Source organism: Panulirus ornatus, chromosome 5 (genome assembly GCF_036320965.1).
Source record: "Panulirus ornatus isolate Po-2019 chromosome 5, ASM3632096v1, whole genome shotgun sequence".
In the NCBI taxonomy this organism is placed as follows: domain Eukaryota; kingdom Metazoa; phylum Arthropoda; class Malacostraca; order Decapoda; family Palinuridae; genus Panulirus; species Panulirus ornatus.
This window is the reverse complement of record NC_092228.1, coordinates 39,500,076-39,515,435: the sequence shown is the minus strand read 5'-3', so window position 1 is coordinate 39,515,435 and position 15,360 is coordinate 39,500,076. Positions and strand designations below refer to the sequence as shown.

Genomic DNA, 15,360 nt, shown 5'->3' with positions numbered 1-15,360 from the left:
GGATGCACATTTACAGTTTTTTTCATTTTCTTTCTCCTGCATGAGGTGCACCCACATAACATCTGTTTCTTGGAATAGGTAGAGAAATTAGAAGATGGGATGGCTGTGTAGGATAGAATATCTGATTGAATTAGTTATGTTGTGCATGTGATTACTCTTTATGTTTAATGGGGAGAAAGTTTTGCACTCATTTTGTGCCATCTTCTTAACCTTGTATATATGTGCCATGTATATATGCACACACACTCACAAATGCACACAAACCTTAGAGTAGCATATAAGATTGCATATGACTAACCTTACTTAAAGGTAAGATGTGATACTTTGGTCATAGGCAAGCTATATCTGTAGTTATATGATATCTTTTTCTCTTGGAAGTTGAGTATATTCCTTTATTATGGCTTCCTTTTCTTGCATATATTCCCAACCTTTCTTGCCAGTAAAAATGTGTTTTGAGACAGACATTTGTCCCTAAATGGAAAGTGGATGGTAACTGGAATAAATGAGTGTTGTGGAAGGTAGAGTTTCAAGGACAGTAATGTAGGGAAAAGTTGTAAACCCTTAGGTGTAATTATCTGCTTGTACAGTATGGGGAAGGATTTTTACACCTATGGGACCTTACATTGAATTTTTCTTTTACCATCAAGTAGCTTTTTAGACATATGTAGTTCATTTCCTATTCCAACCATCCACCACTCTCATATAAACATATTCACATCATATCTGATAAGCTTTTGCATAGCTTCTTGATATGGTGGTCACTGATATCCGTCATTGTGTCTCATGAAGAACTAATTCCTGTCAACATTGTCCAACTGACAAAGAAACTTAAAGGTTGTAATCAGGTCACCCATAGCTCCTCTCCTTCATGGTGAGCAAATTTGTCACCCTTAGCCTATCATTGTAACTTAGCTCTTTTAGTTCAGATATAGTTTTAGTAGCCCTTCTCAGGCCTCACTTAAGTCATTGTGCTTCTTGAGGTGGACTTATGTGACTTGAGAAGCATGATCTAGTTTTGTTCAATTTTATGCTTTAGATAGTCTGCTTAACACTACTGTATTCATATATTACTTAAGATGTATTTTTGATATTTGTCAGCAAACACATTGCCTCTTTAACATCTCTCCTAGTGTGGAGCTCTGGAAACATTTTAGGCACATTGCAGTAATTTTTGATATTTCTGTCAAGGGCTTATTTCACTGTGTTCCAACTTTATGCTTCTCACATTTAGTTTGAATTTCATCATCTATTTATTAGACCATCTTTGGAGTTTGTCAAGGAAATGAGTGTTATTGTTTTATTTCTCTCATGATCTTTCCATCATCTGCAGACGTATTAAGGTAGGAGTCCTGATCCTCTGGCAAATCACATCAAGAATGCTCCTGTAACCTTTGTTTTTTGCTTTCTTCCACTCATGTAAAGAATCCATTTTGTTAATCAAGCACCAGTGTGATTCAGTGCCAAAAGTTTTCTTGTTGTTAAGGAATACACAGTCTACCCACCTATCTCTTTGATCTGAGATGGAGCTCACTCTTTCATAGAAGATTAAGAGATTTGTAATGGTTGACCTTCAGAATTCATGTTTTTCCTAGTTAAGATAGTTGCCTCTTTACCTGTAGTTGTTCAGTCACCTGCTGATTTTTTTTCCCATTGTTCTACAGACCACACTTATTAGGGAGATTGATCTGTGGTTCAAATAATTTTCTGATCAAATTTCTTATATATAGGTATGTCATTTATGGTGAGTCTGACAGGAGGCATGGATGCTATGCTATTGTATGATAGATGAAAACATGGTTACAACACAAGATCTCATGGAGTGTAGTCATTTGTGAACAATGCTTTTGGAAGAGGTTGTAGATTTAGAGAGAAAAGATTACAAGTAATAACAAGATCAGAAGATGAAGTTTAATGAAAATATACGTGGATGTAATGAATGATGGAATACTGATGATATTGAGTGTATATTCTTTTAGATAGTTTATGAAATACTCCTAGTGTGTATCTGATATGTTATAACTACATGCCAGAGCACTAGGGAAAAGGAACAGTGGTTTTATTCCTGATTTGTTTATGTTCCAGCAATGACACTCTTGTTAAACTGAGTGAACCCAAGGTAGATGATAGCATATTTACAGTGGATCTGCAAGTGCAGGAAGGGGCAGATATTGACAGAGAACGTATGGATAGCATTGTTATTAATGTCACCATTGAAGATGAGATGAATCACACGGATAGTCTTCAGGTAAAGATGTTATACAGCCTTATCATGTATGTATACTTACCTTTTTATGATTACCTATTTGTACTGTACAGGGAAGGAGTTTCACACTTGTAGGCCCCCATCTCCTGAACCCTCTCTACTGTCATAGTACTTCTTAAACTTCTGAAAGGTGTCCATATTTAGTATTTTCTTATTCAGCCTATTCAATTTATTCACTACTATTATACTGTAAAAGTACTTCTCTACATCTTTTTAACAAGTTTTTGCTTAACTTCATGTTATGGCTCGTGGTCATTTCATACCTACATCTTTCAAAGAACTGTTCCATCAGTGCACACTGTGGTGAATGGATTCAGCTGTGCAGATCCCAGTGATATTGCTCTTGGTGGACCAGCCATTCCAGATGGTCACCCTGGATTTCACAATGCTGGAAGTATTCAGTGATGGACTGGAACACGTACTAGTAGTAGTGACGTACAACTTCTCTAAGTATACCTTGGCAGTTGTGATACTTAATTAAAGGTCACAACAGAAGCAGATTTCCTAGTGGAGGAGATATTCAGTGAGTATGTTGCCTCAGAGAGGTTTCATTCTGATCAGGGCTTATTTTCTAAGGACCTTATTGAAAGAACTGAACCAGTTGTGGGGAAATGAGATTTTCTGGACCACACCAAAACTCCAGCCATGTGAGTGGCTCCACCAAATCATACATCAATTGCTGCAAGTTTTGAAATCAAAACAGAGGGGACAATGGGTGATATTTTTTTTTTTTTTTTGTCGCTGTCTCCCGCGTTTGCGAGGTAGCGCAAGGAAACAGACGAAAGAAATGGCCCAACCCACCCCCATACACATGTATATACATACTTCCTTTCTTTTTTCTTTCACACTATTCGCCATTTCCCGCATTAGCGAGGTAGCGCTAAGAACAGAGGACTGGGCCTTTGAGGAAATATCCTCACCTGGCCCCCTTCTCTGTTCCTTCTTTTGGAAAAAAAAAAAAAAAAAAAAAAAATACATACCTACACAGCTTTCCATAGTTTACCCCAGACGCTTCACATGCCCTGATTCAATCCACTGACAGCACGTCAACCCCGGTATAGCACATCGATCCAATTCACTCTATTCCTTGCCCTCCTTTCACCCTCCTGCATGTTCAGGCCCCGATCACACAAAATCTTTTTCACTCCATCTTTCCACCTCCAGTTTGGTCTCCCACTTCTCCTCGTTCCCTCCACCTCTGACACATATATCCTCTTGGTCAATCTTTCCTCACTCATTCTCTCCATGTGCCCAAACCATTTCAAAACACCCTCTTCTGCTCTCTCAACCACGCTCTTTTTATTTCCACACATCTCTCTTACCCTTGCGCTACTTACTCGATCAAACCACCTCACACCACATATTGTCCTCAAACATCTCATTTCCAGCACATCCATCCTCCTGCGCACAACTCTATCCATAGCCCACGCCTCGCAACCATACAACATTGTTGGAACCACTATTCCTTCAAACATACCCATTTATGCTTTCCGAGATAATGTTCTCGACTTCCACACATTCTTCAAGGCTCCCAGAATTTTCGCCCCCTCCCCCACCCTATGATCCACTTCCGCTTCCATGGTTCCATCCGCTGCCAGATCCACTCCCAGCTATCTAAAACACTTTACTTCCTCCAGTTTTTCTCCATTCAAACTTACCTCCCAATTGACTTGACCCTCAACCCTACTGTACCTAATAACCTTGCTCTTATTCACATTTACTCTTAACTTTCTTCTTTCACACACTTTACCGAACTCAGTCACCAGCTTCTGCAGTTTCTCACATGAATCAGCCACCAGTGCTGTATCATCAGCGAACAACAACTGACTCACTTCCCAAGCTCTCTCATCCCCAACAGACTTCATACTTGCCCCTCTTTCCAAAACTCTTGCATTCACCTCCCTAACAACCCCATCCATAAACAAATTAAACAACCATGGAGACATCACACACCCCTGCCGCAAACCTACATTCACTGAGAACTTATCACTTTCCTCTCTTCCTACACGTACACATGCCTTACATCCTCGATAAAAACTTTTCACTGCTTCTAACAACTTGCCTCCCACACCATATATTCTTAATACCTTCCACAGAGCATCTCTATCAACTCTATCATATGCCTTCTCCAGATCTATAAATGCTACATACAAATCCATTTGCTTTTCTAAGTATTTCTCACATACATTCTTCAAAGCAAACACCTGATCCACACATCCTCCACCACTTCTGAAACCACACTGCTCTTCCCCAATCTGATGCTCTGTACATGCCTTCACCCTCTCAATCAATACCCTCCCATATAATTTACCAGGAATACTCAACAAACTTATACCTCTGTAATTTGAGCACTCACTCTTATCCCCTTTGCCTTTGTACAATGGCACTATGCACGCATTCCGCCAATCCTCAGGCACCTCACCATGAGTCATACATACATTAAATAACCTTACCAACCAGTCAGTAATACAGTCACCCCCTTTTTTAATAAATTCCACTGCAATACCATCCAAACCTGCTGCCTTGCCGGCTTTCATCTTCCGCAAAGCTTTTACTACCTCTTCTCTGTTTACCAAATCATTTTCCCTAACCCTCTCACTTTGCACACCACCTCGACCAAAACACCCTATATCTGCCACTCTATCATCAAACACATTCAACAAACCTTCAAAATACTCACTCCATCTCCTTCTCACATCACCACTACTTGTTATTACCTCCCCATTTGCGCCCTTCACTGAAGTTCCCATTTGCTCCCTTGTCTTACGCACTCTATTTACCTCCTTCCAGAACATCTTTTTATTCTCCCTAAAATTTAATGATACTCTCTCACCCCAACTCTCATTTGCCCTCTTTTTCACCTCTTGCACCTTTCTCTTGTCCTCCTGTCTCTTTCTTTTATACATCTCCCACTCAATTGCATTTTTTCCCAGCAAAAATTGTCCAAATGCATCTCTCTTCTCTTTCACTAATAATCTTACTTCTTCATCCCACCACTCACTACCCTTTCTAATCAACCCACCTCCCACTCTTCTCATGCCACAAGCATCTTTTGCGCAATCCATCACTGATTCCCTAAATTCATCCCATTCCTCCCCCACTCCCCTTACTTCCATTGTTCTCACCTTTTTCCATTCTGTACTCAGTCTCTCCTGGTACTTCCTCACACAAGTCTCCTTCCCAAGCTCACTTACTCTCACCACCCTCTGCACCCCAACATTCACTCTTCTTTTCTGAAAACCCATACAAATCTTCACCTTAGCCTCCACAAGATAATGATCAGACATCCCTCCAGTTGCACCTCTCAGCACATTAACATCCAAAAGTCTCTCTTTCGCGCGCCTGTCAATTAACACGTAATCCAATAACGCTCTCTGGCCATCTCTCCTACTTACATACATATACTTATGTATATCTCGCTTTTTAAACCAGGTATTCCCAATCACCAGTCCTTTTTCAGCACATAAATCTACAAGCTCTTCACCATTTCCATTTACAACACTGACCACCCCATGTATACCAATTATTCCCTCAACTGCCACATTACTCACCTTTGCATTCAAATCACCCATCACTATAACCCGGTCTCGTGCATCAAAACCACTAACACACTCATTCAGCTGCTCCCAAAACACTTACCTCTCATGATCTTTCTTCTCATGCCCAGGTGCATATGCACCAATAATCACCCATCTCTCTCCATCAACTTTCAGTTTTACCCATATTAATCGAGAATTTACTTTCTTACATTCTATCACATACTCCCACAACTCCTGTTTCAGGAGTACTGCTACTCCTTCCCTTGCTCTTGTCCTCTCACTAACCCCTGACTTTACTCCCAAGACATTCCCAAACCACTCTTCCCCTTTACTCTTGAGCTTCGTTTCACTCAGAGCCAAAACATCCAGGTTCCTTTCCTCAAACATACTACCTATCTCTCCTTTTTTCACATCTTGGTTACATCCACACACATTTAGACACCCCAGTCTGAGCCTTCGAGGAGGATGAGCACTCCCCGCGTGACTCCTTCTTCTGTTTCCCATTTTAGAAAGTTAAAAAAAATACAAGGAGGGGAGGATTTCTGGCCCCCTGCTCCCGTCCCCTCTAGTCGCCTTCTACGACACGCGAGGACTGCGTGGGAAGTATTCTTTCCCCCTATCCCCAGGGATAATATATATATATATATTTTTTTTTTTTTATACTTTGTCGCTGTCTCCCGCGTTTGCGAGGTAGCGCAAGGAAACAGACGAAAGAAATGGCCCCCCCCCCCCATACACATGTATATACATACGTCCACTCACGCAAATATACATACCTACACAGCTTTCCATGGTTTACCCCAGACGCTTCACATGCCTTGATTCAATCCACTGACAGCACTTCAACCCCGGTATACCACATCGCTCTAATTCACTCTATTCCTTGCCCTCCTTTCACCCTCCTGCATGTTCAGGCCCCGATCACACAAAATCTTTTTCACTCCATCTTTCCACCTCCAATTTGGTCTCCCTCTTCTCCTTGCTCCCTCCACCTCCGACACATATATCCTCTTGGTCAATCTTTCCTCACTCATCCTCTCCATGTGCCCAAACCACTTCAAAACACCCTCTTCTGCTCTCTCAACCATGCTCTTTTTATTTCCACACATCTCTCTTACCCTTACGTTACTCACTCGATCAAACCACCTCACACCACACATTGTCCTCAAACATCTCATTTCCAGCACATCCATCCTCCTGCGCACAACTCTATCCATAGCCCACGCCTCGCAACCATACAACATTGTTGGAACCACTATTCCTTCAAACATACCCATTTTTGCTTTCTGAGATAATGTTCTCGACTTCCACACATTCTTCAAGGCCCCCAGAATTTTCGCCCCCTCCCCCACCCTATGATCCACTTCCGCTTCCATGGTTCCATCCGCTGCCAGATCCACTCCCAGATATCTAAAACACTTCACTTCCTCCAGTTTTTCTCCATTCAAACTCACCTCCCAATTGACTTGACCCTCAACCCTACTGTACCTAATAACCTTGCTCTTATTCACATTTACTCTTAACTTTCTTCTTCCACACACTTTACCAAACTCAGTCACCAGCTTCTGCAGTTTCTCACATGAATCAGCCACCAGTGCTGTATCATCAGCGAACAACAACTGACTCACTTCCCAAGCTCTCTCATCCCCAACAGACTTCATACTTGCCCCTCTTTCCAAAACTCTTGCATTTACCTCCCTAACAACCCCATCCATAAACAAATTAAACAACCATGGAGACATCACACACCCCTGCCGCAAACCTGCATTCACTGAGAACCAATCACTTTCCTCTCTTCCTACACGTACACATGCCTTACATCCTCGATAAAAACTTTTCACTGCTTCTAACAACTTTCCTCCCACACCATATATTCTTAATACCTTCCACAGAGCATCTCTATCAACTCTATCATATGCCTTCTCCAGATCCATAAATGCTACATACAAATCCATTTGCTTTTCTAAGTATTTCTCACATACATTCTTCAAAGCAAACACCTGATCCACACATCCTCTACCACTTCTGAAACCACACTGCTCTTCCCCAATCTGATGCTCTGTACATGCCTTCACCCTCTCAATCAATACCCTCCCATATAATTTACCAGGAATACTCAACAAACTTATACCTCTGTAATTTGAGCACTCACTCTTATCCCCTTTGCCTTTGTACAATGGCACTATGCATGCATTCCGCCAATCCTCAGGCACCTCACCATGAGTCATACATACATTAAATAACCTTACCAACCAGTCAACAATACAGTCACCCCCTTTTTTTAATAAATTCCACTGCAATACCATCCATATATATATATACATATATATATATATATATATATATATATATATATATATATATATATATATATATATATATATATATATATATATTTATCCCTGGGGATAGGGGAGAAAGAATACTTCCCACGTATTCCCTGCGTGTCGTAGAAGGCGACTAAAAGGGGAGGGAGCGGGGGGCTGGAAATCCTCCCCTCTCGCTTTTTTTTTTTTTTTTTTTCCAAAAGAGGGAACAGAGAAGGGGCCAGGTGAGGATATTCCCTCAAAGGCCCACAGTCCTCTGTTCTCAGCGCTACCTCGCTAATGCGGGAAATGGCGAATAGTATGAAAGAAAGAAAAAGAAGATATATATATATATATATATATATATATATATATATATATATATATGTATATATATATATATATATATATATATATATATATATATATATATATATATATATATAGACATATATATATATATATATATATATATATATATATATATATATATATATGTATATATATATATATATATACTGGTTGGTAAGGTTATTTAATGTATGTATGACTCATGGTGAGGTGCCTGAGGATTGGCGGAATGCGTGCATAGTGCCATTGTACAAAGGCAAAGGGGATAAGAGTGAGTGCTCAAATTACAGAGGTATAAGTTTGTTGAGTATTCCTGGTAAATTATATGGGAGGGTATTGATTGAGAGGGTGAAGGCATGTACAGAGCATCAGATTGGGGAAGAGCAGTGCGGTTTCAGAAGTGGTAGAGGATGTGTGGATCAGGTGTTTGCTTTGAAGAATGTATGTGAGAAATACTTAGAAAAGCAAATGGATTTGTATGTAGCATTTATGGATCTGGAGAAGGCATATGATAGAGTTGATAGAGATGCTCTGTGGAAGGTATTAAGAATATATGGTGTGGGAGGCAAGTTGTTAGAAGCAGTGAAAAGTTTTTATCGAGGATGTAAGGCATGTGTACGTGTAGGAAGAGAGGAAAGTGATTGGTTCTCAGTGAATGTAGGTTTGCGGCAGGGGTGTGTGATGTCTCCATGGTTGTTTAATTTGTTTATGGATGGGGTTGTTAGGGAGGTAAATGCAAGAGTCCTGGAAAGAGGGGCAAGTATGAAGTCTGTTGGGGATGAGAGAGCTTGGGAAGTGAGTCAGTTGTTGTTCGCTGATGATACAGCGCTGGTGGCTGATTCATGTGAGAAACTGCAGAAGCTGGTGACTGAGTTTGGTAAAGTGTGTGGAAGAAGAAAGTTAAGAGTAAATGTGAATAAGAGCAAGGTTATTAGGTACAGTAGGGTTGAGGGTCAAGTCAATTGGGAGGTGAGTTTGAATGGAGAAAAACTGGAGGAAGTGAAGTGTTTTAGATATCTGGGAGTGGATCTGTCAGCGGATGGAACCATGGAAGCGGAAGTGGATCATAGGGTGGGAGAGGGGGCGAAAATTTTGGGAGCCTTGAAAAATGTGTGGAAGTCGAGAACATTATCTCGGAAAGCAAAAATGGGTATGTTTGAAGGAATAGTGGTTCCAACAATGTTGTATGGTTGCGAGGCGTGGGCTATGGATAGAGTTGTGCGCAGGAGGATGGATGTGCTGGAAATGAGATGTTTGAGGACAATGAGTGGTGTGAGGTGGTTTGATCGAGTAAGTAACGTAAGGGTAAGAGAGATGTGTGGAAATAAAAAGAGCGTGGTTGAGAGAGCAGAAGAGGGTGTTTTGAAATGGTTTGGGCACATGGAGAGAATGAGTGAGGAAAGATTGACCAAGAGGATATATGTGTCGGAGGTGGAGGGAACGAGGAGAAGAGGGAGACCAAATTGGAGGTGGAAAGATGGAGTGAAAAAGATTTTGTGTGATCGGGGCCTGAACATGCAGGAGGGTGAAAGGAGGGCAAGGAATAGAGTGAATTGGAGCGATGTGGTATACAGGGGTTGACGTGCTGTCAGTGGAGTGAATCAAGGCATGTGAAGCGTCTGGGGTAAACCATGGAAAGCTGTGTAGGTATGTATATTTGCGTGTGTGGACGTGTGTATGTACATGTGTATGGGGGGGGGTTGGGCCATTTCTTTCGTCTGTTTCCTTGCGCTACCTCGCAAACGCGGGAGACAGCGACAAAGTATAAAAAAAAAAAAAAAACACATACATATGCACATATACACACAGACACACACATATACATGTATATACATATGAAAAAATGTAAGAAATAATTTAGAAAACTGAAACTTCTAGCTTGAAATGAAATTAAAAAATGAATGTCACATAATGGTTCAACCTCTGGCTATGGAAAAGGGAAATTTATAATTTATTTACACAAATGTCAATAGTAGTTCTCATCAATTTAACCTCTGTATCAATAAGCTTCAATGTCTAAGCTACATTCTTTCCAATTTCACTATTTTCCTGTCAAAGCACCATGTATGAAAACTATCACTCCAGTAACACAACTATAAACATTTACTTCCCCTTTAAAAAAGTTCTTGGGAAGTCTGAGACATTTAAGGGTATTAATAGCAGTGTGTGATAAGACTCCAAACCCAGTAATGGGTTTCTCACCACTTTTCTTCATTTTTGGTAGGGAACCAACTTTACCCTTGGATGTGTTGCAAGCCAAACTATGGGCAGATGACTGCATCTGGTTTCTTGTTGTGAGAACTTACAGAATGTGTTGTATCCTTTTATGGAATAACCTCAGGAAAGAGTGGTATGACCAGGGAGTCAAAGGGGAGCCCATATAATTGGATCAGAGGGTGCTGGTCAAGTATCTCTAAGTTAAAGGCACGTGCAAGAATAATCTTTGTAGTGGTGGACAGATTAGGAAAGAAAGAGGTGTGTATTGGATTTTCCCAGAAAGTGGAGGAAGCAAGACAAGAGTGCTGCACAGGATGCAGTTGAGAATTATACTAGAGGAAGACTGTAAGGAAAGTGGGGCTAGCTCTAGTGGAGATGATAATCACATCTCAGATGATGGTAAGAGTCATGTTGTACCAGCAGGTCTTGAAAATGTTTAGAATATGTAGACTATGGGGATATGATCCCTGGAGTAGTGCTGGATAGTTAACAGCGGCTGGCTGTTAGGGTAGACCTTGGGCAGTTTACAAAGACATAGCACAGGGGCTAATGGGCCACTGCTAGGAAACACCTTAATGTACACAAAACTTATTTAGCCAGCATTGTGTAGGTATTGCAGGATTAGAGTGAGCTGGCAAGTGGCTTAAGGTAGAGAAGTGGTTGCAACCAGGAGAGTTAAAGAGAAAGTAATTCATAATCTGGATGAAAGCAGGCAATTCATGGGGAACTTGATGAAAGTTAGCCAGTGGAGTGCAGGACGAAGAAAGGTTTAAGGGATTATCGTTAACATGCACTGGCTGACCCTTCTCAGGCATACTTAGGAATTTACATCATGGGGACCATGGTGGAAGTTAGCTGGAGTGAATCTAATGAGGTGCTGCTAGTGTTAACCAGAAATATTCTGAAAATCACATCATGGGGCTCATAATGAAAGTTAGATAAGTTTATGTAAGGAGATACATTTAAAGTACCTAAGAGAAGACAACAGTGGAAGTGACTAAAGTTAATGCCCATGTTTTGTTTAGGATGCTTAGCATTGCTCATGAATATTTATAAACAACAGGAAGGCAGCATGGGATGAGCATGTATATCATCTTTTTCTATTGATATGTATAGTTTCTTCTTCAGAAGTGATTGATGATTTTTTTTATGATGAGATTGCAAATGTGGATGTTTTGGATGTGGAGGTATTTGAAATGAGATAGTCATGGCAAGTAGTTTAGGAAAAGAGGTTGTTTAAACCTTCCATGAGATGAAGTGTGGCAAAGTGGCTTAAAGCAATGGATTGCAGTAGTGTTTCTTAAGAAAGGAGGAGGTGACTGTGTTGTTCATTGGTAGGTATGATTTTTACTGCATGCATTGCTCATGGTGAAGTGCCTGAGGGTTGGAAGAATGCTTGTATAGTGCCATTTTATAAAGACAAGAGGAACAAAAGTGAATATTCAAAATACAGAGGCATAAGTGCGTTGAGTGTACCTTATAAGTTGTATGGGAGTGGTGATTGAGAGGGTGGCATGCACAGGGTTTCTGATTAGGGAGGAACATATGACTTTAGGAGTGGTAGAGGATGTGTGGATCTCAAGTTTGCTGTGAAGAATTTGTGTGAAAAATACTTAGTGAAACAGAAGGACGTTTGTAGAATTTTTATGGATCTGGGGAAAGCATGGTAGGGTTGATAGAGATGCTTTGTAAAGGTGTTTTGAAAATATGTCAGAGAAAAGCTGCTACAAACAGTGGAGAGTTTGTATCGAGAGTAAGGCATGTGTGCAAGTAGGAAGAAAGGAGGGTGAGTGGTTTCAGATGAAGGTGGGTCTACAGCAGGGATGTGAAATGCCACCGTGGCAGTTTGAATTATTTATGGTTAGGGTGGTGGGTGAGGTGAATGCATGGGTCTTGGAGAAAGGAGCAGGTATTCAGTCTGTTTGGGGAAAGGATGTCTGGGAGGTGAGTCAGTTTTTGCCTCCTGGTAGCAGATTTGATTTAGAAACTTCAGAAGCTCCATGTTAGGATTGCTGGTTATACTTTCTGTCACATCAAGACAGGACTAACAGGCTTGTCCTGTCACCTTCTCCTTACAAGGACCTACTCAAACCCATCTTATTTTCTTCACATAAGTTCTCTTGTCATCTCCTGTCTGCACTGTTGTTTTTAAATGCAATCATGATAGAGTCCAACAAACCTGTGGCCCCCTACCCCATGGCATCATGGGGTGCTAAGAATCTCCGGGTTCAGGCCTAACTTCACTGCCAATGAGAGGGATAGTAGTAGCACCGGCCCCTACTGTGACCTTTGCCTTTCTGATAGACCTGCCAATTTTTCTATTCACAATATCATCATTCATGGTCCCTTGGGTATTTTCTTTTCTGTTGTACTCCATCAGTCCAATACCTCTCCTAATATCTTACTTCTCTTTGAGACTCACTTGTCTACTGATGTTTTCACCAGTCCCTTTTTCATACCCAACTATAACCTCCACACACATTCCCAATTCAAAGATAGTGTCTGTGCTTATTCCAACATCAACGCAATTGTTGCATGCTTCAAGGATCTTGAGTTCCCAAAATGTGATGTTATGTCCTCAAGGTCTGTCTCCCAGCCACAACACTATTTCTTTGTTTTGCCTAGTGTTCACTTAATTCTGCAAATTGTTTATATTTATTTGACTGTTTAAACTCATGCCATGAGATTGTGTCATCCTCTTACCCACTAGCTGAGAACCTCTACTTAAGGATTTTTGGTGTTACCATTGAGACCCTCATGTTTTCTGTTCTCAGTGACATAGAGCAAATTACCCACATTCCTGACTGCTGTGACCACTCTCCTAATATTCTAGATCTGTTTTCACTTCTATTCCATCATGCTGTAAATACATAGTCTCACCTCCAGTTGGTTCATCTTACCACACTCTTGTATTTTTTTATATTATTTTATTATACTTTGTCGCTGTCTCCCGCGTTTGCGAGGTAGCGCAAGGAAACAGACGAAAGAAATGGCCCAACCCCCCCCCATACACATGTATATACATACGTCCACACACGCAAATATACATACCTACACAGCTTTCCATGGTTTACCCCAGACGCTTCACATGCCTTGATTCAATCCACTGACAGCACGTCAACCCCGGTATACCACATCGCTCCAATTCACTCTATTCCTTGCCCTCCTTTCACCCTCCTGCATGTTCAGGCCCCGATCACACAAAATCTTTTTCACTCCATCTTTCCACCTCCAATTTGGTCTCCCTCTTCTCCTCGTTCCCTCCACCTCCGACACATATATCCTCTTGGTCAATCTTTCCTCACTCATTCTCTCCATGTGCCCAAACCACTTCAAAACACCCTCTTCTGCTCTCTCAACCACGCTCCTTTTATTTCCACACATCTCTCTTACCCTTACGTTACTTACTCGATCAAACCACCTCACACCACACATTGTCCTCAAACATCTCATTTCCAGCTCATCCATCCTCCTGCGCACAACTCTATCCATAGCCCACGCCTCGCAACCATACAGCATTGTTGGAACCACTATTCCTTCAAACATACCCATTTTTGCTTTCCGAGATAATGTTCTCGGCTTCCACACATTCTTCAAGGCCCCCAGAATTTTCGCCCCCTCCCCCACCCTATGATTCACTTCCACTTCCATGGTTCCATCCGCTGCCAGATCCACTCCCAGATATCTAAAACACTTCACTTCCTCCAGTTTTTCTCCATTCAAACTCACCTCCCAATTGACTTGACCCTCAACCCTACTGTACCTAATAACCTTGCTCTTATTCACATTTACTCTTAACTTTCTTCTTCCACACACTTTACCAAACTCAGTCACCAGCTTCTGCAGTTTCTCACATGAATCAGCCACCAGCGCTGTATCATCAGCGAACAACAACTGACTCACTTCCCAAGCTCTCTCATCCCCAACTGACTTCATACTTGCCCCTCTTTCCAAAACTCTTGCATTTACCTCCCTAACAACCCCATCCATAAACAAATTAAACAACCATGGAGACATCACACACCCCTGCCGCAAACCTACATTCACTGAGAACCAATCACTTTCCTCTCTTCCTACACGTACACATGCCTTACATCCTCGATAAAAACTTTTCACTGCTTCTAACAACTTTCCTCCCACACCATATATTCTTAATACCTTCCACAGAGCATCTCTATCAACTCTATCATATGCCTTCTACAGATCCATAAATGCTACATACAAATCCATTTGCTTTTCTAAGTATTTCTCACATACATTCTTCAAAGCAAACACCTGATCTACACATCCTCTACCACTTCTGAAACCACACTGCTCTTCCCCAGTCTGATGCTCTGTACATGCCTTCACCCTCTGAATCAACACCCTCCCATATAATTTACCAGGAATACTCAACAAACTTATACCTCTGTAATTTGAGCACTCACTCTTATCCCCTTTGCCTTTGTACAATGGCACTATGCACGCATTCCGCCAATCCTCAGGCACCTCACCATGAGTCATACATACATTAAATAACCTTACCAACCAGTCAACAATACAGTCACCCCCTTTTTTAATAAATTCCACTGCAATACCATCCAAACCTGCTGCCTTGCCGGCTTTCATCTTCCGCAAAGCTTTCACTACCTTTACACTCTTGTAAATGTATCTATTTTTGTGGCACCTGCCCCTCCAGCAATCC

The 15,360-nt window shown here is 41.3% G+C and overlaps 1 protein-coding gene across 3 annotated transcripts in view; it reads left to right on the top strand.

Annotated features, from left to right (window-relative positions):
- The window catches only part of LOC139748680 (cadherin-AgCad1-like), a 305,223-nt gene that overhangs the window by 119,962 nt on the left and 169,901 nt on the right, over nt 1-15,360 (top strand). For all 3 annotated transcript variants that reach the window (XM_071661965.1, XM_071661968.1, XM_071661967.1), the window contains one exon: nt 2,083-2,245. In XM_071661965.1, coding sequence (XP_071518066.1) covers nt 2,083-2,245 — 163 coding nt within the window. The remainder of the gene's footprint in view (nt 1-2,082; nt 2,246-15,360) is intronic.